Below are 26,442 nucleotides of genomic sequence, written 5' to 3'. Positions count from 1 at the left end.
TTGATCTGCTGGCAGTGCTCCTACTAATGCAGTCCAATATGCTGTTAGCCTTCTTGGCAACAAGGTTACACTATTGACTCATATCCAACTTCTCATCCACTGGAGGAGAGGCTTAGAGGATTGGGAGTCCTCCCCCAAACAAAATCTCTCTTTAGGAGAGACAGATTCCCAAAACTGGCCTTGAGTCTCACATTAGACTTTTGTCTATACACCTACGTTATTTGGGAAACAAACATCTGACAAAATCAGGCAGTGTTGATGGGTGCCTAGGAACAAGCAGCTTGAGACTCAGCAGAATGTTTTATGGGAGTCTTACAAATGTACATAATTTATGGCAATTTGATTGCAGCAGATGATGGAGAAATATGGGCTAGATATTAATCTACTATTCTGCAATTCTCAAAATACCAATAAAGGCAGCCCTTCATGTCAAGCACCTTTTAAAATATCATTTTATATGCTGAATGGACCTACACAACACTTTCATCGGGAAGAGGCAAAAAAGATGTTTGTACTGCACACCCTCACACATGCATGTGGATTTAAAAAAATTACTAACCTTGTGCTCGCATGGTTTATTTATAGGGAAATCAAGCATCAAGCAAAGGCCTACTGGTACAGAAGGAAACCATGGTGACCATTAATCACGCTACTCAACTTGTGCAGCAACTCGGCAATATGAGGGACAACATCCAAGGTAAATAGAATTTTTCTGGTTCAGTTTAGTGTCAAGAATATATCAATAAAATCTCCACTGAAGAAATGTCATAGCACCAGGAGTACGGTTATAAAACCATCAGACATAAGATTTTAACAGAATATGATGCCAGGATGAAAATTTGTTTCTCTCAAGAAGCTATTGTGGCCAGTGTGTCAGGTATCCTCCATTATAGAATGTTGCGCTTCTTTACTCTCCCTCCTGACATCTCCCTCAGAAAGTTAAATCTCAGGTCAATTACATATGAAATCAATTATTTTGTGAAATATTAAAAGATTATACAGGCTGTAGTTTGTATATATGTATGTATGTTGGTTTGTTTGTTTGTTTGTTTGTTTTTGATCTCAGTTAAATAGAATGGATGACTAGATACTATTGTGACCGAGGCTATGTAACTAGCAAGATAAACAGAGACAAACAAAAGCTTTCCCATGTTGACCCATTACAGAGAATTTTAGTTCTTTATCATGGCAGCACTAAAGTAGAATCTGTCTGTCCCTAGAATCAATTTTGATTTTAAAAGTAACTTTCTACAAAGTTTCTATATGGAAAGATCGTTGTGATTTTTAGAAGAATTGTGTCAATAAAATTACAAGATATTTAAAACCAAGGATGAAATCCCAGCCCCACTGGCAGTGGGAGTTTTGTCATTAACCTCAGTGGAGCCAGGATTTCACCCCATTTTATAAATCTATTTTTTTCATCATGGTTTTTTGTTGCTTCTGGTTTGGGGAGACAGCATGGTCTAATGGATTGAATACAAGACTGGACATCCTAAATTCGAATCCCACCTCTGCCACTGACTTAATGTGTAGTCTTTGGTTAGTCATTTAGCTTTATTGGCCAGATTCTTTGTTCTGTTAGGGAAACTATGCAATTTTTTCTCGGTGCAAATCTGCTACAAAGGTGGCAGATATAGCCAGTGGAGGAATTCCCTGGCAAGGATAGCCCTTGGATGACCTAGAGACACCACAATGGCTCCTACACCCTTACCTACACGCTCAGAGCCTAGTGTAGGGAGTGTAACCAGAGCATCATTGCAATCCAGCAATCCTTGGTTACCATGACAGCTCTTGGATAGCCACTCGCAGCCAGTGCAGACTCTGCTGTAAACTCGATCAGGAGACAGTCCTAGCTCTGAGCCAGCTGGGGATTGGTGCCATCTTTGATGCCCTCCCCTCTGGTCTTGTGTTGAACTCAGCTTGGCCAAGGCAGAAAATCTGGCTTATTTTGTGTCAATTTCTTTGTTTTCAAAATGGTGTTATGACAGAGAGTAATCCAGCTCTTCAAAAGAAATAATTGCTTGGAGGGCTTGAACCAGAGGGGTAACTGAAACTAAATCCAACCAGCCAAGGTGGCATGTGAAAAGGGCATCTAAGCTAAATTGTAAAGTCTTTGAAAGACAGGTGTTAATCATTCTTAAAGGGTCTCTGTGTCTTCAATGGTCCATCTCCTAGAGAAAGTGGAGAGTCCAAATCCTTTTATGTGTGTACATAGGTGGAGAAAAGTGTTTTGGAAAACAGGGGGTTATCCACTCTGGCTCCATGGGGGGCTTGATAAAGAGGTTGGGTGAGGGAGAAAGACTCATCTCTAGACATCAGCTGGCAAACAGACCAGAGTGGTCAGAGACAGAGGATTACTTTCAGCTATTTGCTTTTCTTTTTCTTCTCTGTAATTAAGTGGAGAATGCCTCTTCTAGTTTAGCTAATGAGAAATGTAAATCTAGATATATTAAGCAAGTTTCTGTAAGTTTAACTCCGTTTTCTCTCATTTTTTAATAAATCTTGGTTTTGTTAAGATTCCTGTCATATGAGTTTCACACAGGCATCTCCAAAGGGAAAAGAACACTGTAACCTCTAAGCAGAGGTGCTGAAGGGTAAAGAGCTTCTCAAACGTAAATCCCCCTCCACTTGGTCTCAGTCAAGGGGACAGACAGACAGGTTTCCACTCCAAGCCAGTTTTTGTTGTCAGGCTGTGGAGTTTTCAATTTAGTTTGGATACAGATACTGCATTTCTGCAAAGAAACTTAGATTTTGTCTCTCTTTCTCCTTTCTTCCAAAGAAAACATTGCCTTCAGTGAATGAAAGTACAGGTTTGTAAACTGACTGACTAATCCAAAATGTCATAAGCTGTTACTGTGATACTAATTTCATATCAGGCAAACAATATAACAAGCTTAAGGTCTCACAAAACTAGCAGAGTGCAACAAGGGGACTCTTCATATTAAAATGTTGTGACAAGCAGTCACCTACTGTCTTGGAGTCCAACTCATCTGTGAACTGACTCCAATGAGAAACAGGAGAACAGGAATTAATCTGCCAACTGGACACCATTACATTAGGCTTGAATAAAGACTGGCAGTGGATGAGTCATTACACTAACTAAAAACTATTTCCCCATGCTAATTTCCCCCCTACTGTTACTCACACCTTCTTGTCAACTGGTTGAAATGGGCCATCCTAATTATCACTACAAAAGTTTTTTTTCTCCTGCTGATAATAGTCCACCTTAATCGAGTGGTCTCGTTAGAACTGGTATGGCAATCCCCATTTTTTTCATGTTCTCTGTGTGTATATATATCTTCCTACTGTATTTTCCACTACATGCATCTGATGAAGTGGGCTCTGGCCCACAAAAGCTTATGCTCAAATAAATTTGTTAGTCTCTAAGGTGCCACAAGTACTCCTCGTTCTTTCTGACTGTCTAGAGATGTACATAACACTCCTAAAATCTATCTTTGTTTAATACGATTGCAATAACAGCATTCTCACCAGCAATATGCCATTTTATACCTTCCCGGATGAAAAAATAACTTTTCGATTTAGGGACTAAGAGACTATTTGCATTTTCAAGCGTTTTTATTAGCAGTAATAGGGACAAGTAACAACAGTGAGCATCTTCCCAAGCACAACGCTGTAGCTCACGAAAGCTTATGCTCTAATAAATTTGCTAGTCTCTAAGGTGCCACAAGTACTCCTTTTCTTTGTACTGAAGAAAGACATTCTAGTCAGAGATTATTATCTCTATTCCAGAATATTGATGGCACCTTCCTATCACATGGACACATAAAACTGAGATTAAACCAGCTGCAGCTTCTCCTTTTGTATCTACAAGAAGCAATAAAAAACAAATGAAATATACTTGAAAGCTTTCCTGTTCCCTGTGCCGTAAAGGCCGAAGCTATATCTTATAGCACATTTACATTACTCAAGCATTGACAGGCCAAACAGGAAAAATGTACGTGATACCAATATGTAAACACTGATTTAACCTGACCTTTGAACATCCCCTTTCCAGTCAGGGTCAGTATAGATCAGTACTTGGGTGGGGGACATTTATGCAAAATCTCTGTGCTATAGAAAGTGGTTTAGATGATGCAATTGGGGGCACTCTTCCCTCTATATCAGTACTGAATGGGTGCCTAAAATTTTGAGGGATATTATAAAGTAGGAAGTGCCCTTCTTCAGATGAGACCTAAAACTGAGATCACGACCAGTTGTGGGTCTTAGGCATTCCATGGCACCTTTTGAAAAGAAGTGGTGTTAAGTACAACTTCATTGTCCTGTCCAAACACCAACTACTTGGGTTCCCAACTACTATTTCAATTACTTGGGTAGTTATTTTGGAAGTGAGCATTAAACTTTTTTGTATTTTTTTGTATTTTTTATTTTTTATGTTTTTATTGCCCTATTATGTATTACTGGTGCGCACTGTTGAACAGCTACTAGGCTTCACTCTAGAGGACTCAGGGCTTAATGTGGCCCCAAAGAAGTGTCATAATCCCTGCATTCCTCCCTTCCCTGCCTATCTTGTCATGTCCCTCCATATGTCTTGGAAACCTAATACCTGTCAGCTTTCATCCCTTTCCTTCTGTCTCTTTTTCCATTTTTCTTTTTTCTCCTTTTGCTGTCTCTCCCATCTGTCCTTTTCTTTCTCTCCTTTCTCTCTTGTATTTTTATCCTCTTCTCTTGTATGCCTCCCTTTTTTCTCTTCCTCCACAGACCATTTGTTATTCCCCCTCTCTGACAGAGTTAGGATGCCCTGGTGCTGTGCTTGATATGTACCTATGTCAGGGACTTGGCGATGGCTGAGCTGACACATGTAAACATTCTGATCGATTGCCCAGAATCATTTGTGCTATGTACACCCAAATGGTTCTGACATATTAAGGGGAGTTGTGGTAGAAGTTTGTGGATTGCTAAAGATAGTTTAGCAGGAAAGAAAATCCAAATGTGAATTAATATGTAGGCACTGGGAAACATTTGTGACAATCTGATAAATATGTTGTAAATAGACTAACTCATAAGACATTGTTTCTGAAGTTAGTGGACAGAACTATCAGTGTCAGCTTTACTCTGTGTCATCCCCATTTCACTCACCATCAACCTGATCTGGATTCAAACCAGGGCCTTAGGGACAAAAGTTCATTTCAGTGTAACTATGTTGGAGTGACAATCTGTTTCTTTGTCCTCAGAAATCAGCAGCAAGATGAAATACTATGGAATCCAGCATGAGCTGAGCACTGAAGATATAATTCAGAAGCTGAACTTGGCAGAGGAGATGCTGAGGGAAATCCAGCATCGCAAGCCTTTCACCAATCAGAGGCTGCTTGCTGATGATGAGGCTGATGCTGCACAAGAGTGTGAGTTTTAGGTCTCCATCTATCTATGTGTTTATTCTGATGGAAAGACACAGTATAGCAAGCAATGTTCCAGTAGTAATCAGACCATGGTAACCAGCAATGCTGAACCTATGTGCAGAGTCTGCTCATAGATGCTGACTGTAGTGGCTGGCCAGCTGGACTACTCATGGCTTAAGGATACAAAAGGATCTCTCAAAACTGGGTGACTGGGCAACAAAATGGCAGATGAAGTTCAATCTTGATAAATGCAAAGAAATGCACATTGGAAAGCATAATCCCATTTATACATATCAAATGATGGGGTCTAAATTAGCTGTTACCACTCAAGAAAGAGATCTTGGAGTCGTGGATAGTTCTCTGAAAACATACACTCATGTGCAGCAGCAGTAAAAAAAGTGAACAGAATGCTGGGAATAATTAAGAAAGGGATAGATAATAGGACAGAAAATACCATGTTGCCTCAATATAAATCCATAGTACGCCCACATCTTGAATTTTGTGTGAAGATGTGGTCACCCCATCTCAAAAAAGTTATAGTGGAATTGGAAAAGGTTCAAAAAAGGGCAACAAAAATTATTAGGGGTATGGAACAGCTTCCATATGAGGAGAGGTTATATAAGACTGGGACTTTTCAGCTTGGTAAAGAGACAGCTAAGGGGAGATAGGATTGAGGTCTATAAAATCATGACTGGTATAGAGAAAGTAGATAAGGAAGTGTTGTTTGCTACTTCTCATAACACAAGAACTAGGGGGTCACAAAATGAAATTAATAGGCAGCAGGTTTAAAACAAATAAAAGGAAGTATTTCTTCATACAATGCACAGTCACCTGTGGAACTACTTGCCAGAGGATGTTGTGAAGGCCAAAACCATAACAGGGTTCAAAAAAGAACTAGATACATTCGTGGAGGATAGGTCCATCAATTGCTATTAGCCAGGATGGGCAGGAATGGTGTCCCTAGCCTCTGTTTACCAGAAGCTGGGAGTGAGCAACAAGGATAGATCACTTGATGACTACTTGTTCTGTTCATTCCCTCTGGGGCACCTGGCACTGGCCAATATCAGAGGACACTATATTGGATTGGATGGACCTTTGGTCTGACCCAATCTGCCATTCTTATATTCTTAAGAAAACACATATTATTATGGCAAGCATATGAAATCTGTGAACCCATTAAAAGTCTTCATCTAGAGTTTGCAGTAGATTAAGTAATCACTGCTTGAATAAGGGGTTAAAGGTGATTGTGCCATGCCACTTTCCCAAGATTGCAGATTGAAAAATGAAAAACAAACATGAAAAAATGGGAAAAGTTAGAGTAAGCCATTGTCTGTCAGAATGAGGACTATGTAGACTTACAGGGCCTGATTCACCACTATGAATATATCTAGACTGCAGCTGGAGCACAGATAAATGTACATGCACTAGCTCTGGTCAAGCAAGCATGCTAAAAATAGCCACCAGGGCCAGCCAACTGAGTACAATCCTATATGAGAATATAAGCGTGTACTAGGGTGACTAACCCTTGCCACCACCCATGTTGCCACGGCTACACTGCTGTTTTTAGTACACTCGTTTGATCAAATCCAGTATATATATATATCTGGAAATTATACCTCCAGCTGCAATGTAGACACATGCTTTGTGCCTCCAAACTTCGGCCAGGGTAACTCCATTGATTTCCATGGGTTTCACCAGCATAAAACTGGAGTCAGACAGTGGTGAATCAGAGCCACAGTTAGCTCATTATTATTTCCAACCTGGCTTAGGTAATTTTGGGAATATCGCACCTTGAAGGGTAAGACAATAAGTACTTTTTCATTTAGAGAATGAAAGTATGGACTCGTTAGCTGAGACTGTAAACAAAAAACAATCCTGCCCATTCCATAATAAATCATTGTAATTTGAATTTTTTATGATAAGAAAGTTCAAGTGAGACAAGTTTTTTTCCCATTTAGAAGAATAGTTAGAAATGAAATCTAGCTAAGTGTCATAGGTGAGTACCCAAGTTCCCTGCGAGCAAATATGTTTTTACTGATCCCTGATTAAGGACAGCCGCTCAGGTCATAAAATTGGTCTGATGCTGGTATATGTAAACTCCATCAGAAAAAGCATACCCTGATCTTGAACTTTTCGGAAAGTCACATGTAGCTAGATTGGTAACTCATGCTGTGAAGGGAGAGAACAAAGGAATTCAGAAAGATTAAACAATAACCTCTGACTCTTCTCTCAGTACTAAGGCAGGTGGAAGACTGGCAGCTGAGGTATAATGACACCAGATCTCTGTTTCCGATCGTATTGGACCAGCTCAGTGACTATAACATGAAGCTGTCAGACTTACAGGAGGCTCTGGACCAGGCTCATGACTATGTCAGGCAAACGGAGGATACAAATAAGAAAAACACTGGCAAACTCCAAGAGAATGAGGTACTGTGCAGCGGCATGTATATTGTAAGTGTGTCTGTGAGCGACACATTTTCACTGACAAGGATATTTTAAATGTTGGATTCTAAAAATGTGTAGCTACAGAAATGACAGTGCAGAACTTTTCCACTATGTGAGTTTCTGTATTGTGGTTTGATGTTATCATCACCAGAGGGATTGCTGTCTAATGGCTAACACACAGAAATGGGAGTCCAGACTCCTGGATTCTATTCCCAGCTCTGCAGTTGATAAAGTGTGTCACCTTAGGTAAGTTCTCTACCTTTCTGTGCTTCTGTTTTCTCAGATGACCCTAATTTTGTAGCCCTGGCCCATGGACCACAGTGAAAAATGTAAATTGGTCCATTCTGTAGCATGAATTAGTCTAGATGTAAGCTATGTAAGTGATAATAAAAGTCAGCTGCTATCCAGAGCTACAGAAGATGAAGACATGGTGTCTGCCCCAGGGAGCTAACCAAGACACAGGCTTGACAACTTAAACATATCTGGAACACATTGCAATAAACCCATGGCAAGGATTTCATGGCTCACCCTTCGTTGCACAACGTAGCTACTCTTAATTTAATGGGGGTAATCAGGATACAACCCAGATCTTCCTGTTTCAGAAGCACAAGGCCCCCTCAGTGTAACTAAAGTATTATAAGTATAGGTCCTATATGAAAACAAAGCAGTTTGTTTTTGTTCCATTCAGCAACAGGCAGTGGTGTGTACACATACACACACACACGTTCAGATTAAGATCCACATTTCAAGCAGCCTCAAACACCCACTCTTCACACACACGCACACACACACATACACACACATTCACAGTCCATGAAGGGGAAAATTGGAAGTAAAAGCCCAAGGAAAGCCCCCTCTCCTGCAGGGAGACAGGAGATAGCTGTCAGTGGAGAGCCAAGGAATAGCAAGGCCTCTGGGCAGTTGGAGGGAGGGAAGGCACTAGGCAGGGAGAAGCCACACAAGGGAGTTCTTGCCTACAGATTTGTGTGTCCAGTTTTTATGTGTTTAAGGATGAATTTTCACCCTTTAAGTGTCACACATGTATTGGGGGTAGACAGAGGAGTTCAAAAATCAGACAGCAACCAAAAACATGATTTGTCATGTTGTTTTTTTTAAAACCTCATGATTTTTAGGTCAGTCTCATGTGCTTTTTTTTTTTTTAATTTATTCCAACTCATGGTTTTTGAACTCTTGGGGTTGGCAATATTGGCAACTTGAACTTGATGTCAAAGGTAAGAAAACACCAACATAGATGATCAAAAAGAGGAACAACATGGTCACAGGAACCAGATTTTAAATCACAGCATTTGGTATTAAATAAAATGGGCAAGATAAGGTGCAGGAATTCCCAGAAAGAGAAGTTTTCTTGGTAAAAAGGAGATTTCTAAGGCCAATCCAGGGGTTTTAGATGTAGGGATGCTGTGGAACTGGTGTACTTGAGAGATGTTGTAGGAAAAGAAGCACCAGATACATGTACTTGTTTTAAACAAATGTCCAGGAGAACAGCGCAATGAATCAGATCATTATTTTATTCTTCCTTTCTGACTTTTATTATTCCTAAATAGTATGTAGCTAAGGACTTAGTGTTTTCTTTTAATAATTAAATATAAAATCAGGCATTCAGTTTTTGTGAATTGCTCTATAAGAAGCTTAGGATTCTCATGTACAGAATCTCCTTTGTTCCTCTCTTCCTTTGCTTTATAATTACTGTGCAGAAACAGATCTGCAGCTTATCTCATATTCATGAAGTGAAGGCTGAAGTATGTTGGATGTGGTCATAATTGTTCTTTGCTTTTAACCATTGTTTGAGTTTCATTACTTTCCACAATTAAGGCAGCAGCTGTACCAAAGAGAACATTCACATTACTTTTATTATTGCTATGGAAAACAGATCTCTAATTTGTATGTAGAAAAAAACCTTCAAGTCCAAACTAATCTATATGCCACTGTGAAAAGTCCATATTTTATTTGTCTTTGTACTGCCAGCGCACTGTTCTGATGGTTTAGTACGGGTGGTTCATTCCAATAATTGCTCAAACTCTAATATAAAATGAAATTTATTTTTGTAAATAAAGGCCCTAGTCCTGCAGGAGGACAAGCCAAACTGAAAATGTCATATTACAATATGCAACTTGAGAAGTGTGAGCAAAATTTGGTCTTAGCTTTTTTCCCATTTAATTAATGTTATCTGTTCATTTGTTTTACCAGAATAACTGTAGTGTTCATATTAACAACATACCAGAGAACATGAACACTGCATTTTACCAATGCACAAAACATTTCTGAATGTGGATTTATTTTTTTCTGCAGAAGCAACAGGAGAAGGTGAAGGAGCAAACTGATGATGTGAACAGTATTCTGCTGAGTGCCATAGATACTTTAGTTGAGCCACAACAATTCAGCACAGAATTAAGTGATGTGATAAAGGTAGGTGCCTGATTGTATGACCTGTTGTTTGACCTGTTTAAATGCTGTGCTTGCTTTTTTTTACAAGTCATGTATTCAAAACATCAAACTTGTAGAACACTTTCTACATAGCATTGCTGACATACTGACAAATATTCCAATAAAACCTAATCATTTCTGCCACAGTCAAAATATTTGTAATGAAATTTTACTGCCACAGAAAAATGATGTTATTTTAAGAGTACCCTATTAGGGAAAATTTGAGTTAAGCCTTTTGTCATGCATTTCTCAGTTACTTCACAAGTGATGCCCAGTCAAGAGACCAGAAGATGCACTGAGCAGAGAAATATTCTGTCTGTTAAAGGAAAAGCCTCACACAAACACCTTTGTCCATTTCAGGCAGAAGGCAAGAACAGGTTAAAGACCCTGAATCTCAACTTAGAGATAAGCATTAGTTGGAATTTGATGTTTATACACCCAATCTACAAATCCTCTTAAAAGTCAATTACTCTGTGAAGCAGTGGAGTGAGGAAGTAAGGATTAATATTTCATGGTGTAAAAAAGGTTGATCCTTTTTCTTTCAACAAAATAGATGAGGGTGGTCAGAAAATGCCAATTATTTTTGTGAGAAGAGTTTTTTTTAACATTTTCTGGAATTTTTTTGTCTTTTTTATGAAAACCTGAAGCAAACTAAGAAGAGGTTTCTGATAACCAAACACTGAAGAACTTTACCCCCAAAAATTCAGTTTCCATTTTTTATAGAAATGGAAACTTTTGACCAAAATTTTGGTGGAAATTTTTCATTCTGGTTATTTATTTTATTTTATTTTATTTTATTTTTAACAAACAAAATTGAAACAGAAATTTTTCATTTTGGTTAAAAAATCACTTTTCATTGATAAACTGGTTTAACGAAAAGAACCCCACACAACAAGAACAATACAGCAAAACAAGAAACCCCCCCAAAAAATGTGACTTGCAGTAAGCATAATTTTTTTCATGTTGTGATACAATATGTACATGTCGCTCTATTTGTACACTGGTTACCTTGCAAATATTTCATACAACAGGTGTTTACAGTTTGTTTTTCTCTCTTAATTCGTAAGTATAAATGTAACAAATTGCAGGAAGGGAAGTGGCATGAAAATGAGTGTCAAGCAGCTCATTTGCTGTTAAGAGAGGCTCTTAACTCACTGATCTGTTCCATCCTTGTATCTTGTACATCGAGGCCACTATGGTTTAATGTTTTAAGGCTTTAAGCAGGTGGATTACACACTGGAGAGGAGATGGTTGCAGACCACTCAAACTGTTGGTAGTCACAGTCTTCTGAATCCATGCTGCCATACCCATTAGTAGCCCCATCAACCGTTCACTATAAGACGTTTCTTGGCAGATAGGATTCTTTAACCATGATTTTTTTTTCTAATTTAGGAAGACCCAAGATACTGGCTTTTTGCAAAGAAACGTTCATGAGAAATCCCCCACATAATCCCATCAGTGTCCCTCTGTAGAAAAGGGTTCAGAATATATCCCCACCCCTAGCAGAACCCAGGGAATTCAATCCATAGGAACTACATTAGCAGGGAGACTTCCCCATGGCTACAGCTGCAACCAGGAACCCCAAAGGGGCTATGCAGAAGACATAATAAGTCTGAGGCTGTATTACCTTTATGGTTACAGTCTGCTGGGAGTGCAAAGGTTCCACATGTATGGGAGGTGGACAGTGCCACAGAGGTGGATGAGCCCATCCCACCCTTCATTCTGTGCTGTGAATCCAGATGGGGTGAGCTCTTCAAGTGCGGATCAGTGAAGTACAAACTGTCTCTTTTATCCCACCTATTAAGCCTCAATTTCAGATGATTTCAGCTAATCAGTGTGGCATTAATATCAGCAAAAGTAATGGAAGATAAGACCATCTCTCAAATGTGTTCATGTCCCATGTATCTATCCATTGTCCCTCTGTTTATGATATTTTGGCTTATTTTTCTCACTCTTCTCACTCCTCCCATTCTGTCACCTTGACCCATCTATATTTTGCCTCCTTTTCAACTTCCCTCTTTTTCATCTGTTAAATTATATCATAGTTAAAATATATGTTACCTAAAAAACCAAAAAAAACCCTGCACTGTTAGAGTAAAGAAGATATTTTTGTTACTATTTTCAGATTCTTTCTATCCTTCCATATTTTGTTTAGAATGTGTCGGGGTTCTATGCAGAAATAGATGGCGCTAAAAAGGAATTACAAGAAAAACTAGCCAATTTGTCTCGATTTGATGATGATTTGGTGCAGCAGGCTATGGAGTATGCACAGGAGCTTCAAAGACTTGCTGACCAGTTGGACCGGTAAATTTTAACTACAGCAGACTGTACTGAGCTAATTTTAAGGGCTGCTAGTCACACAGTTAGATGGGTAAACAGACAAGCAAAAAGATAGTACATTATATATACTGATTATAGATACACATTAAACAAATCACTGTAAAGTCATATGTTCCAGGGATTATATCACAGTCTAAGAGAAAGTCTTTTAACTAGAGCTGGTCGATATTTTGTTTAATATTTTTGATTTTTTTTATGTCAAAAATATTTATTTAAATTCCTTATGTTTTTATTCACACATTTTTCAATCATTTCTTTATAATCCCAAAGTAACAGATATAAAGTAGATGATTGAGAAATAATATGATACTGGAAAATGTAAATGGGGATTTCAAAAATAGCTCATAAAATAAAATGGTTCAAGTGAATAAGATGATTCACATAAAAAATTGCCTTACAGCTACACTCAGAGGTAGGGTCTGCTGTAGTTTTGACTCAGACTGAATGTATTATATCCAGTGGTGAGCTGGAGCCGGTTCGCACCGGTTCACTAGAACCGATTGTTAAATTTAGAAGCCCTTTTAGAACCGGTTGTTCCACGAGGGACAACCGGTTCTAAAAGGGCTTCTAAATTTAACCGGCCAAAAGTGGTGCCTTAGGCACCGACTCCACGGGTGCTCCAGCCCTGGAGCACCCAAGGGAAAAATTTGCAGAGCACCCACAGGCAGCTCCCCGCCCCACCCCCGGCCCCAGCTCACCTCCCCTCCACTCCGCCTCCTCCCCTGAACGCGCCGCCCCGCTCTGCTTCTCTGCCCCCCCCCCAGCTTTCCGCGAATCAGCTGTTCGCACGGGAAGCCGGGGCGGGCTGAGAAGCAAGTGGCAGCTTCCCGCTCAGGCACAGGGAGGCGGAGGTGAGCTGGGGCGGGGAGGAGAGTGTGAGGAGGGCCGCCCATGCCGCAGCAGGTAACCCGGGGGGGCATACAGGGGAACTGCTCCCTGCCCCAGCTCACCTTTGCCACCCTCAGCCTGAGCAGGAAGCCGCCGCCTGCTTCTCAGCCCTCCCCGGCTTCCTGCCAAACGGCTGATTCGCGGGAAGCTGGGAGGGGGGCGCAGAGAAGCAGAGCGGGGCGGTGGGTTCAGGGGAGGAGGCGAAGCAGAGGTGAGGTGATCTGGGGCTGGGTGCGGGGAGCTGCCTGTGAGTGCTCTGCACCTACCAAATTTTCCCCGTGGGTGCTCCAGCCCCAGAGCACCCAGGGAGTCGGCGCCTAAGGCGCCACTTTTGATGTAATCAGTGGGGGAGCGGCCACTCCCACTGCTCCCCTCCTAGCTACACTTCCCCACCCCTAGGAGCCAGAGGGACCTGCTGGATGCTTCCTGGGAGCTGCCCCAGGTAAGCACCACCGGGACTCCCCATCTCGCCACCCGGCAGGTGCCTCTGGCTTTTAGGGGTGGGGTGGGCACCCACTACGGTGGCCCATGAGACCCTCCTGCCCGGTTCTGGGGGAAGTCAGGGGACAGCGGAGGGGGTTGGATGGGGTAGGAGTCCCGGGGGCCGGGGATGGGCAACGACCCCCTCATGGGGTGAGGAGGAAACCCGTTGTTAAGATTTTGGCAGTTCATCACTGACTACATCTATAGTAATTTAAATACCAAATGGATGGTGTCAAGGTGAATTGGTCCAGTTGCATACATTAAAGGTGTCCCAAGCCTTTTTGTTCTGTTGAGAGATGATAAATACTTCGATTTTAAGCAATATATACAAAATTGATTTCTAGGCAGATTGGAATTATGGTTTTATTTAGAACTGTGATTATGTGTGAAAAAATTACTATTGTAAGTGATTACTTGCAGAAAACACATTCACCAAATTCTGCTTTCAGTATCAAGTAAAGGTATTCACGTGCATAAATGTTTGCAGTATCAATCTTTAACTGTTCATCAAATATCTAATTTAAATACATTTTAAGAGTTGTTCCTTAATATACTTAAGCCCTAGATAGAAGATGAAAATAGAGAAAAAAATTACACTGAAAGCCAGTGGTTTCCATGGTTTTTATTTCATTTTTTATTATAAAATTAAACAATGCAGAAACTTAAAATTGCATCGTCTATAATTTTACATAAACTGGAACAGACCCCCACAAAAAACTGATATGTTAGGTTTGAGAGCTACTAATTAATGGTATTGAAGTCATTTGAAAGAGAGTGCCTCCACGACAGGATGAAATGGATAGCTAGCACTTTCTCAAGTACATGAGATCAGGAATTTAATACAAAGTAAATGGAAACCTTTATGGATGATGGAAATATGACACTCTTACATTTGTTGGAAAGATTATCCTATAGTGAAAGTTTAATCCCTTAAAACATTTATTCTGTCTTCAAATCATGCCTTCTGGTTTTGTTGTTTTGCTTTGCTTGTCTTTATTTTGTTTAGTATAGTTTCATTTTGGTCTTTGGACACATTTAAGACATTTCAGAAATCTTATGAGAGAGTCCAGTCTGGAGATGCAATAAGGCCCTGATCTATCAATCATTTACATATATGATTAATTTGATTACTGAGAGTAGTCCCATTTAAATTACGTGTTTGCAGGATTAGGCCCTAAATCTGGATAATTAGGATAAAGTGTTTTTGAGTTCCTCTCTGAACCAAACATAAGCTATGAATTTTCATGCGTTGGTTCATCACCAAATGTAAAAACCTATTGCAAGTAGGATTGTGGTCATAAATTGATGTGTTAGATATAACTAGTAGCTATCTTATTTATTATGTGAAACTGGAATATGTAAACTACATCTAAATAGTAGTCTTCATAAAAGCACTCACTGCTGGCCTCTCTCTGCTCTCATTGGAGTCAATGGTAAAATTCCCATTGATCTCAGTTGGAACAGAGTTAGGCTATTGCTGAGCGGTTTTGAAAGTTCCAGCCAAATGGCCTAATTCCATCTTCACACATGTGAAAAACCAAGGAAATCAGATGGGAGTCAATAGGCATGTATGGAAGTGAGAGTAGTATTTAGACCAAAGATCCTGTGTCTCAAGATTTTACAAGTAAGAGATGTAAACAAATTATTATTTTTCTTTTTTTCCTTTCTGTCCTTCTAACAGGAATTTACACAGTATTGATACAAATGGGTTGGTACAAAAAGCATTAAATGCCTCAAATGTCTATGAAAATATTGCTACTTATATTGAGGAAGCTAATGAAACTGCATTACTGGCATTAAACACAACACACAGAGTCAATGATGTAAGTAGTTTTCATAATGTTCATGTCTGCTTTACACTGAATCCGGGTCCCAGCATGTTGTTATAAGACTTTGGGCTCCTGGGTGTGAAGTAAAACCAAGCTCTTCACCATTTGTCAATGTAGCATTTTTGCAAGAATGGGGGCTTCATCCCTGTTGCCTGATCAAATTCCAAACTGGTTATTTACTTCTGCTACCCCAAATTTCCTTGGTAGTTTCAAAAGAGTACAGTGGTGTTCTTCACTTCTTCCAGTCCTAAACTCTTGCTACTGTTGCTGTATGCTGTTAAACGGCTGCCATGTTTTGCTCCCAGAGAGGCTGCATTTCAGGAGTGGTTGAAGTGATAGATCAGAAATGATGCAGAAGATGGTGGTGATTAGACTCTGACCCCAATTTGGCAAAGCTGATAAAGCATATGCTTGATATGAGCATATACATAGTGCCATCCCTTACAAGCTCTTAAGCATAAGCATATGTCCCATTGAATTCAAGGGTAAAGTGTTTTGCTGAATCTGCTCCTATTGCCCTAGCATTGAGTCACTTAAATACTCTTAAGATATCATTTACTTGCTCTACTAATGTGAAAAGGAATCTAAGTTGGTGTAACTTGCATGCCAAAGAGCCAATAGAAAGCATGTGTTTAAGTAGTGTTCACCCTTACTTTATAACTTACATCCACTTATATATCACTACTGAATTTGGCCCAAATAGTTTGTAAGCTCTTTGGGATTCTGCGTGCTGTAAAGCAGTACTCAAGTTTAAGACATTATTAAGTATCAGTTATAGTGTACTGCAAGTAGAATAGCTTTTAATGTGCAAGTTTTACACTGGATTGGCCCCATGAGCTATCCAGTACATGATTTCATTAGGAAGCCCATGGGTCTCACTTAGCCCAGCTAGAAAAACTGCACAAAAGAACAACTTAGCTGAAAATTAGATTTGGCATCTGAGCTGCCATTCATGTTTGCGCCATATTTGAATTCAGACTTTCTAACACTGTTATTATTTGTTATTTTACAGCATCGTAAGTATGCACAGTGCTTTGCAAAACATGTAGGAGGACTTTGTCCCTGCCCTGCACAGCTTACAAATTCGTCCTTCAGTACACTAGGCTGACCACCTATGTCTCATCAAAGGGACTCCATCCTCTGGTCAGTGAGTCACTGAGGAGAGATTGCCACAGGTGTCATAACCTGAGGAGCCTAACTTTGGAGAGGGAGTAAGCAGTTCATGAAGCAGATCCCCAACCCCTGCATATAAGAGCAAGCAACCATTCTCTTATCTTGAAAGATTCACCCTCTCGTTCTCCTCCTTTTTAGCCCAGTTTTGCTCCCATTGAAGCCAATGAGACTTTTGCCATTGACATCAATGAAAGCAAGTTCCAGAATCAAAAAGCATCTTATGCATCTTCTATTTATCCTACAGCTTGTTCCATTTTTCCTCCCTGCCAGGGGATGATCTCCCTAGTGGGGAACTGATGATGGGTACTTCTTCCTTCTCAGGGATAGTGTCTTGCAATCTGAATAGCATGATTATTGGTTAGGCCACATCTTAGTTGCCTAATATAGATAATATTTGTGCTATACTGTGAATTTATTATCACTTGTATGGAGGAAATACGTTCCTTTAAACTTCAGTTGCAACCAATGGAAAATTTATATTTGAGCCATTTTTCTCATCCAATCACCCACTTTTTACTTTAGCAGAGAAAATGGAACAGCAGCAATTTTGTAGTTTGTGCCTGTGAAATTGTGAAATATTATGTCATCTAAAAGCAGACACAATAAAGAGATACATTTCATCAAGCAGATTCTGACTCTCTTTTTGAAATGAATTTGTAGGCTGTAGTTGGAATTGATACTCAGATCATTTACCATAAAGATGAAAGTGAAAGACTCCTCAATCAAGCCAAGGAACTACAAGAGACAGCAGATGCCAGTAAATATATATCCTTCCTATTGGTTTTGCTACTTCGCTGGTAATACGATAGTTCTGTATATGAAAAGAGTTTTCAAAAGCACATCGTTAAGGAGGAAATGCTGCTGCAACAGAATAACGTATTGATCAAAGTTAGAATCCAATGTGTTAGAAAAGGAAAATGTACAGTTTGAATAGCTAGTGTCGTACCAAGCTGATGAGAGTTTTCTGTTATTTACAGTGTGCACATTTTCAGGTGTATTAAAAGATTAAGGGTCTGATCCTGCAAACATTTATGCATTTGAGTAACTTTACTCATCTGAGTAGTCTCAGAGAGGTCAACGTATTCATTTATGTGTTCATAAGTGAATGCAGTTTTGGGCCCTAAAAATCTAGTTAGGAATAAGATAAGATTTAAAAGATTCTGGCATTTTCTTCATTGAAAATAACGGAACTTCTATAAAAACAATGGAGATTACTGTTTTTATTTTTCAAAGCCTTGTGCTTTCCATAAAAACTCACCTTGAAGTTTGTACTGTAATATATTTGCACTTGTCCCAAGCAGTTACTGGCTATCAAAGTTCATTTTGAGAGGTGAACTTTAATGAAGATAGGGAAGCAGTTTCCAGATTCTCCTGAGAAGACTCTTCCAGGAGAATGTTGAGCATCAGCTGGAAGATTGCTTAGCATTTAGATCACCTGAAACCAACATCACTAGAATGCATGATATTAAAGTTAGTTGGGGTAAACATACAGTAACTAATGTTTGTTAAATGAACAGCAATATATCTGTGCAGCATAGTAACACTAAAGACAAGATTTTTTAACTGCTTTTTGAAATCATAGAGTTCAATTGTTTCTTCTGTTCTGTCCTCACAGGTAATGATTTAACAGTGGCAGACACTAGTCACCGTATTGCTGGAACAATTGCCAGAAAGGATGCTCTGAAAAGCTGCTTGATGAAAGCCATGAAACAAATTCAGTCAATAGAGCAAGGTAGTAAGATAAATACATTGACTTTATCTTTACTATCTGACTATGAAATTTATAGTCAGATCCCCACTCTGATTAGCTCAAGCAGCATTTGACTGGTTTCAGAGTAGCAGCCGTGTTAGTCTGTATTCGCAAAAAAGAAAAGGAGTACTTGTGGCACCTTAGAGACTAACAAATTTATTTGAGCATAAGCTTTCGTGAGCTACAGCTCACTTCATTGGATGCATTCGGTGGAAAATACAGTGGAGAGATTTATATATACACACACAGAGAACATGAAACAATGGGTTTTATCATACACACTGTAACGAGAGTGATCACTTAAGATGAGCTATTACCAGCAGGAAGGAGGGAGGGAAGGAGGAAAACCTTTTGTAGTGATAATCAAGGTGGGCCATTTCCAGCAGTTAACAAGAACGTCTGAGGAACAGTGGGGGTTGGGGTGCGGGGGAGAATTAACATGGGGAAATAGTTTTACTTTGTGTAAAAAAGAAAAGGAGTACTTGTGGCACCTTAGAGACTAATAAATTTATTTGAGCATAAGCTTTCATGAGCTACAGCTCACTTCATCAGAAGTAGCTTATGCTCAAATAAATTTTAGTCTCTAAGGTGCCACAAGTACTCCTTTTCTTTTTTGTGAATACAGACTAACACGGCTGCTACTCTGAAACCTGTTACTTTATGTAATGACTCATCCAATCCCAGTCTCTATTCAAGCCTAAGTTAATTGTATCCAGTTTGCAAATTAATTCCAATTCAGCAGTCTCTCGTTGGAGTCTGTTTTTGAAGTTTTTTTGTTGAAGGATAGCCACTCTCAGGTCCGTAATCGTGTGACCGGAGAGATTGAAGTGTTCTCCGACTGGTTTTTGAATGTTATAATTCTTGATGTCTGATTTGTGTCCATTTATTCTTTTACGTAGAGACTGTCCAGTTTGACCAATGTACATGGCAGAGGGGCATTGCTGGCACATGATGGCATATATCACATTGGTAGATGCGCAGGTGAACGAGCCTCTGATAGTGTGGCTGATGTGATTAGGCCCTATGATGGTATCCCCTGAATAGATATGTGGACACAGTTGGCAACGGGCTTTGTTGCAAGGATAGGTTTCTGGGTTAGTGCTTCTGTTGTGTGGTGTGTGGTTGCTAGTGAGTATCTGCTTCTGATTGGGGGGCTGTCTGTTAGCAAGGACTGGCCTGTCTCCCAAGATCTATGAGAGTGATGGGTCGTCCTTCAGGATAGGTTGTAGATCCTTGATGATGTGTTGGAGAGGTTTTAGTTGAGGGCTGAAGGTGATGGCTAGTGGCGTTCTGTTATTTTCTTTCTTGGGCCTGTCCTGTAGTAGGTGACTTCTGGGTACTCTTCTGGCTCTGTCAATCTGTTTCTTCACTTCAGCAGGTGGGTATTGTAGTTGTAAGAATGCATGATAGAGATCTTGTAGGTGTTTGTCTCTGTCTGAGGGGTTGGAGCAAATGCGGTTGTATCGTAGAGCTTGGCTGTAGACCATGGATCGTGTGGTGTGATCTGGATGAAAGCTAGAGGCATGTAGGTAGGAATAGCGGTTAGTAGGTTTCCGAAATAGGGTGATGTTTATGTGACCATCGCTTATTAGCACCGTAGTGTCCAGGAAGTGGATCTCTTGTATGGACTGGTCCAGGCTGAGCTTGATGGTGGGATGGAAATTGTTGAAATCATGGTGGAATTCCTCAAGGGCTTCTTTTCCATAAGTCCAGATGATGAAGATGTCATCAATGTAGCACAAGTAGAATAGGGGCATTAGGGGATGAGAGCTGAGGAAGCGTTGTTCTAAGTCAGCCATAAAAATGTTGGCATAATGTGGGGCCATGCAGGTACCCATCGCAGTGCCGCTGATTTGAAAGTATACATTGTCCCCAAATGTGAAATAGTTATGGGTGAGGACAAAGTCACAAAGTTCAGCCACCAGGTTAGCCATGACATTATTGGGGACACTGTTCCTGATGGCTTGTAGTCCATCTTTGTGTGGAATGTTGGTGTAGAGGGCTTCTACATCCATAGTGGCTAAGATGGTGTTTTTAGGAAGATCACAGATGGATTGTAGTTTCCTCAGGAAGTCAGTGGTGTCTCGAATATAGCTGGGAGTGCTGATAGCGTAGGGCGTGAGGAAGGAGTCTACATAGCCAGACAATCCTGCTGTCAGGGTGCCAATGCCTCAGATGATGGGGTGGCCAGGATTTCCAGGTTTATGGATCTTGGGTAGCAGATAGAATACCCCAGGTCAGGGTTCCAGGGGTGTATCTGTGTGGATTTGTTCTTGTGCTTTTTCAGGGAGTTTCTTGAGCAAATGCAGTAGTTTCTTTTGGTAACCCTCAGTGGGATCAGAGGGTAATGGCTTGTAGAAAGTGGTGTTGGAGAGTTGCCTAGTAGCCTCTTGTTCATATTCCGACCTATTCATGATGACGATAGCACCTCCTTTGTCAGCCTTTTTGATTATGATGTCAGAGTTGTTTCTGAGGCTGTGGATGGCATTGTGTTCTGTACGGCTGAGGTGATGGGGCAAGTGATGCTGCTTTTCCACAATTTCAGCCCGTGCACGTTGGCAAAAGCACTCTATGTAGAAGTCCAGTCTGTTATTTCGACCTTCAGGAGGAGTCCACCCAGAATCCTTCTTTTTGTAGTGTTGGTAGGAAAGTCCCTGTGGGTGAATCTTTAAAAATAAGATTTCAAAAACAAGTCTGCCTTTAACCCATTCAAAATGTAGGAAAGATTCGTAGAACTTCCCGATGAAGACAGAAAATTAAGATAACCTGCAGTAAAACACACTGTCTCTCTGATGTGCACATTCTTAGCGATGGGGCACATAATATACACATAACTACTCCGAATGACATCTCATTAGTCATCAAAGTCTTGTCACATGAGTCATTTAGGCAAAGCCAGAAACTGTTCACAAGGCACTTTTTGTCTCCCCAAATTGCAATTATGATGATATAATATAAAAGTTACAAGATGACACGTTTTTGTTCTTTCTCTTTTGTTCATTATTTTAAAAGAAAGTAATGTGAAGACCTTCCCTATTAACAATGACAATGCAACAGTTCATTGTACGGTGCTTTCCATAGCATGATGAGGTAACATATCCTATCATCTGAAGCTGCATTGACTTCTCTTGGCCTGCAGTTTACTAAAGGTTGCCATCCATCACTTTATTCTTGACTTCATTACAGACTGGATACTCCATTAATTTGTAGACCTATTGCACTAATAATCAAAATTTAATTCAAGAGTATATTGTACTTGGCGGATTGAATACTTTGGTGGGATGCCACTGGCAATTTATGATTAGCTATGTGTTCCCTTAATTCTTGAAATAAATAGAGGTCATGAGCATCCATTAGACATTTCCAGCTGTACTTTACCATGTCCTGAGGGCCATACATGTCCCAAGTGGAGCTGAACAATAATTTTTCATCAAAACGTTTTTCAATGAAAAATGGCTTTTTGACTAAAAGTATGTTGTCATGTGAAAATTTCTGATTTAGTTGATATTTTCAAGGTTCTTGTTTTAAAAAAACTGGAAGAGAATGTCAGTCATCAAAAACTTTTCAGTATTTGGTTTTCTACAATAACCTGAAAATGTTCACTAAAAAAATTCAACAAAATTTTCATATTCTTTGACAATGTCACCAAAAATAAAATATGTTTTAATCCATTCGAGTCCCAAGGCCTTGGATATACTAGCCATTACAAATCAAGCTCACTGAAAAACTTAAAATGTAACAGTCAAACAATCAGCCAAATGCAGTTGGTACATCTTAATCATTAATATAACAGCAAACAAGGGAGGGTTTTCAAATTCTTTGTGTAATTTGAAAAAATAATAAAACTAATGTTTGTTTTTTATCTCTGTGTGAGAAAAGCTCCAGCACTGTTGAAGTGAAACTCTCATTAATCTTCTTTTCATTTTCTGAAGCATTAGTCAGAAGTAGTGTACTTTAATAGTATTTATTACTGCTTATTCTCTATTCATATTACAGGTGATATTAGACAGCATTTGGACCAATTTAAACTCATTACTCAAGAGGCTGTCAATGCTACCATGGCAGTAACCAAGACTACTACCCCAATGGCTAAAAATCTGAAGAACTGGTCCGAGAACCTTCAGAACTTTGAATATGATGCTGTTGCTTATGACAGTGCTGTGGACTCAGCTGGGGATGCAGGTATACTAACTGTAACATGGCATTGAGACCCAATGTTACTTGGAGTTACTGTAGCAGGTATTCATTGCAAGCACTATAGTGTAAATGTAGATTGACACGTGTCACCATTGAATATGGTATGAGTTGCTTTCCCTGTCACCTCATAGCATATTATATTACTATCTGCTTTAACTACTAGATAACACATGCTTGAAAAATTACTCAAAATTTTTTGAAACTCATTGAAAGTCAACAAAAAGAAAAGGAGTACTTGTGGCACCTTAGAGACTAACAAATTTATTTGAGCATAAGCTTTCGTGACACAAGTACTCCTTTTCTTTTTGCGAATACAGACTAACACGGCTGCTACTCTGAAACCTGAAAATCAACAGTGTCTTAGACTTTTGAAAATGGAACTTAGGCCCTTTTGAAAATTTTACCACTTGTTAAATACATGTTACCAATTATTATTATGGTGGTGGTGACAATAGTGTTGGTGGTTTATTGTTATTGTAGCACCTATAGGTCAACCACAAACAGGGCCCCGTTGTGCTGGGCACTACAGCCATAGAGAAGAACTGTCCCTGCCCTGAAGAGATTACAGTCTAAATAAACAAGCAAGACAAAGGATAGGGGAAAGGGATATAACATACATACAGAGTGGGATGGATTGTAAGCATCATGTTAGTTCCCTAGTGTGTTTTTTTGGGGGGGGGGGAGGTAGCGGGCTGTTAGGAAGTGAAGGGATCAACTAAACAAAAAGACAAAAGAAGAAATAAAGAGGGACCATAGAAGGGAGGGAGGTAAAAGGGACAAGGAAAGGGAAAGAGGGAGGGCAGATGGAGTGAGGCTGAGGTCAAGAGACCGTGGGGGAGGGAGGGAAGGGAGATACAAGAAACAGCCAATTAGCACAGAGAATATCCAGAGTAAAACTGCAGAGAGCAGTCTCGTGATGTCATTGGTGTCCAACTGTGTCTACTGCAGTTGCTTCTGTGTTGGTTTCCAGCAGAGATTTTTACTGGCTCTGCCCAGGAGTTTCTTCACAGACTTCGTGTGGGATTCTGGGCAAACCACTTAGGCCCAGATCCTCAAAAGTATTTAGGTGCCTAACTTCTATTGAAATCAATGGAAGCTAGGTGCCTCAATACCTTTGAGGATCTGGGCCTTACTGGCTCTATGTTTCAGTTTCCCTATCTGGGAAATGAGCATAGTACTCATCTAACTCACAAGTGTGTTGTGAGGTTAAACCTATTGATGTTTGTAAAGCACTTTGACATGTTCCGAAAGAAGATGTTACATGAGTGCAAAGCTGCTGTTGTTATTCATATTGGAGTAACACCTAGAGGCACCAAAAAATCTTATAGTACTCAGCACTGATTCTGCATGCTGTTGCATACAGGCAGATACCTGCACCTACACAGAGCCCTCGTGAAGTGAATGGGGCTCTATACAGATGCAGAGGTCCACCCACATGGAGCAGCTTGCAATATCAGGACCTTTGCTTAAAAGAAGAAGCAAAAGATGGGTGATTCAAACAAATACTAGTGAGAGGGAAGGAATACAAATTGAATTCCACAATTCGTACAAAAACAGTGTTATACGGTGGGGAATTGGGCTTTTAGTTTCCTTTCTAATTGCAGTGAAGAATCTGACAGATGTCATCCCTCAGCTCCTGGATAAACTGCGTACAGTAGACCAAAAGTTGCCAGCAAACAACATTTCTGCCAGCATTCAACGGATCAGGGAGCTAATTGCTCAGACTAGGAGTGTAGCAAGCAAGGTAAAACACTTGGATCAGACATTCGGTTATGAGTGATAATGATCAAATGCATCTTATTAACAACTCCATTTCCCTGAGCTAGATTCCAGGTCTGAATCTTGATGTTATGTTATCTCTCCCTAACAACTGGATGAGCACAGTACAGTGGTAGCAATTAAAATCTTTAGAGTTGGTACAGTCAAATAATTAACATGGTATTCATGGCAGAATATGATAGTAATGTTAATTAGCCAATATGATAATGGTGGTCACTGCAGCAGAATCATTTAAAGCTAAAATGGTATTTACTATTAGTTTATTATTCAATTGCCAACATTAATTACGAGCAGCAGCAATTGTGATCATTTCAATGAAAACCACTGTGAGTTCACAATATTTCTTTTTGTTAAAAGAATTTTTGTTAAAATATTTTCTTTTTCACATAAGAAAATCTGTACTATACTAACACCATGGTGACATTAATTGCAACAGCAAAAGTGTAGAGATTTTTCTGGCAAACACTTTATAACAAGTGATGCTGAAAATGAAAATGATATATTCAATTGCATTTGGATGAATTCTGAGAAGTCAGAAGATGAATACATCTGTACAGTGTTGAAATGTTCTGGCTGTAATGATGTACAGGGTCTTTGTGACCCCCTCTGGAAGCATCGCTGCTCTGCTTCATCCTGCCCCAGGAAACACTTCTCTGAACAGAAAAGAGCAGCGAGTATTAGACCAGCCATTAGACCAGGACCAGCCACATGGTGAACCATTGAGATCTGGTCCTCCAGCAGCTAAAAGGGCTGGGGACCAGCAACAGCCAATCGAGGCACAGCAGGCTAAAATAAAAGGAGCTGCCTGCTAGCAAAGCAATTCCTGGCAGAGACAGTGGAGTGAGGAGGGACTCTCCCTAGACCACAGCCAAAGGAACCAGGCCAGGCCAGGGCTTATTTCTGGCCACAGTCAAGGGAACGTATGCAAGAGGAACCCTGCTGGTTTAATTCTGGAGAAGGAATTAAGCCTCAGAAGGATAAGAAACCATCTGATTTATGATTGGCCCTGAATGGCAAGGAACTTCTATTTGAGTTTATTGTACCCCGAAAAGGGGTTTGAACTGTGTGACCTGGCCACAGGACCAAGCCACAGAGTCTGACTGATAGCCTGCAGGGGGTGCAGGGACCTGAAGAAAATGACAGTACTGTACCCGGACACTGCAGGGGGAGGGGACACTCAAAGAAGGAAGCGTAACCCACCATAAACATGGTACCAGAAGTGGGATGCAATACCCCCCCTCTCAGCAAGGAGAGATGATGACACAGAATGATACGTGCACCCAACTCAAGTGTGCGAAATCAGTTATCTCGGATCTGCAGATGGATCAGCGGGGCCGCCAGCTGGGAACCACAGAGGCCTGGTATGCCCTTTAACACTGTCCACCTAAATTGAACTGTCTACATTTGGTCCGAAAAACTAAAACTCAGTCAGGAACTACAATATTTGACTATTCCTTAAATATGTTTTAGTTTTAAAAGATACAGTTCTTCAAAATGTAAAAACAATGCTTTAAATAGATTTAAAGGTATCTTAAAATGAATGCTCTTGGCCTGATTAACCTCTCATTTATACCCGTTTTACACTAGTATAACTCCATTGACTTCAGTGGGATAATTCCTGATTTAAACCAGAGAAAGGGAGAGGAGAATTAGGTCTATTTCTGAAGCAAAGAAATAAATGATTGGGAAATAATTTTTTAAAATATGCAAGAAGTTTGTTGTGTACAGAATATTATAGCCCTGATTCAACAGACAC

General features: G+C 40.0%; 1 protein-coding gene across 2 annotated transcripts in view; it reads left to right on the top strand.

Annotated features, from left to right (window-relative positions):
- LAMA4 (laminin subunit alpha 4) overlaps positions 1 to 26,442 on the top strand; it is a 161,236-nt gene that overhangs the window by 87,677 nt on the left and 47,117 nt on the right. For both annotated transcript variants that reach the window (XM_038397220.2, XM_043510858.1), the window contains 10 exons: positions 586 to 697; positions 5,193 to 5,360; positions 7,591 to 7,784; positions 10,113 to 10,229; positions 12,403 to 12,551; positions 15,640 to 15,781; positions 17,621 to 17,717; positions 18,576 to 18,692; positions 22,707 to 22,892; positions 24,512 to 24,651. In XM_038397220.2, coding sequence (XP_038253148.1) covers positions 586 to 697; positions 5,193 to 5,360; positions 7,591 to 7,784; positions 10,113 to 10,229; positions 12,403 to 12,551; positions 15,640 to 15,781; positions 17,621 to 17,717; positions 18,576 to 18,692; positions 22,707 to 22,892; positions 24,512 to 24,651 — 1,422 coding nt within the window. The remainder of the gene's footprint in view (positions 1 to 585; positions 698 to 5,192; positions 5,361 to 7,590; positions 7,785 to 10,112; positions 10,230 to 12,402; positions 12,552 to 15,639; positions 15,782 to 17,620; positions 17,718 to 18,575; positions 18,693 to 22,706; positions 22,893 to 24,511; positions 24,652 to 26,442) is intronic.

This window comes from Dermochelys coriacea, chromosome 3, assembly GCF_009764565.3.
Source record: "Dermochelys coriacea isolate rDerCor1 chromosome 3, rDerCor1.pri.v4, whole genome shotgun sequence".
Classification (NCBI taxonomy): Eukaryota; Metazoa; Chordata; order Testudines; family Dermochelyidae; genus Dermochelys; species Dermochelys coriacea.
The sequence above is the reverse complement of the archived record's forward strand: the minus strand, read 5'-3'. Positions and strand labels throughout refer to the sequence as shown.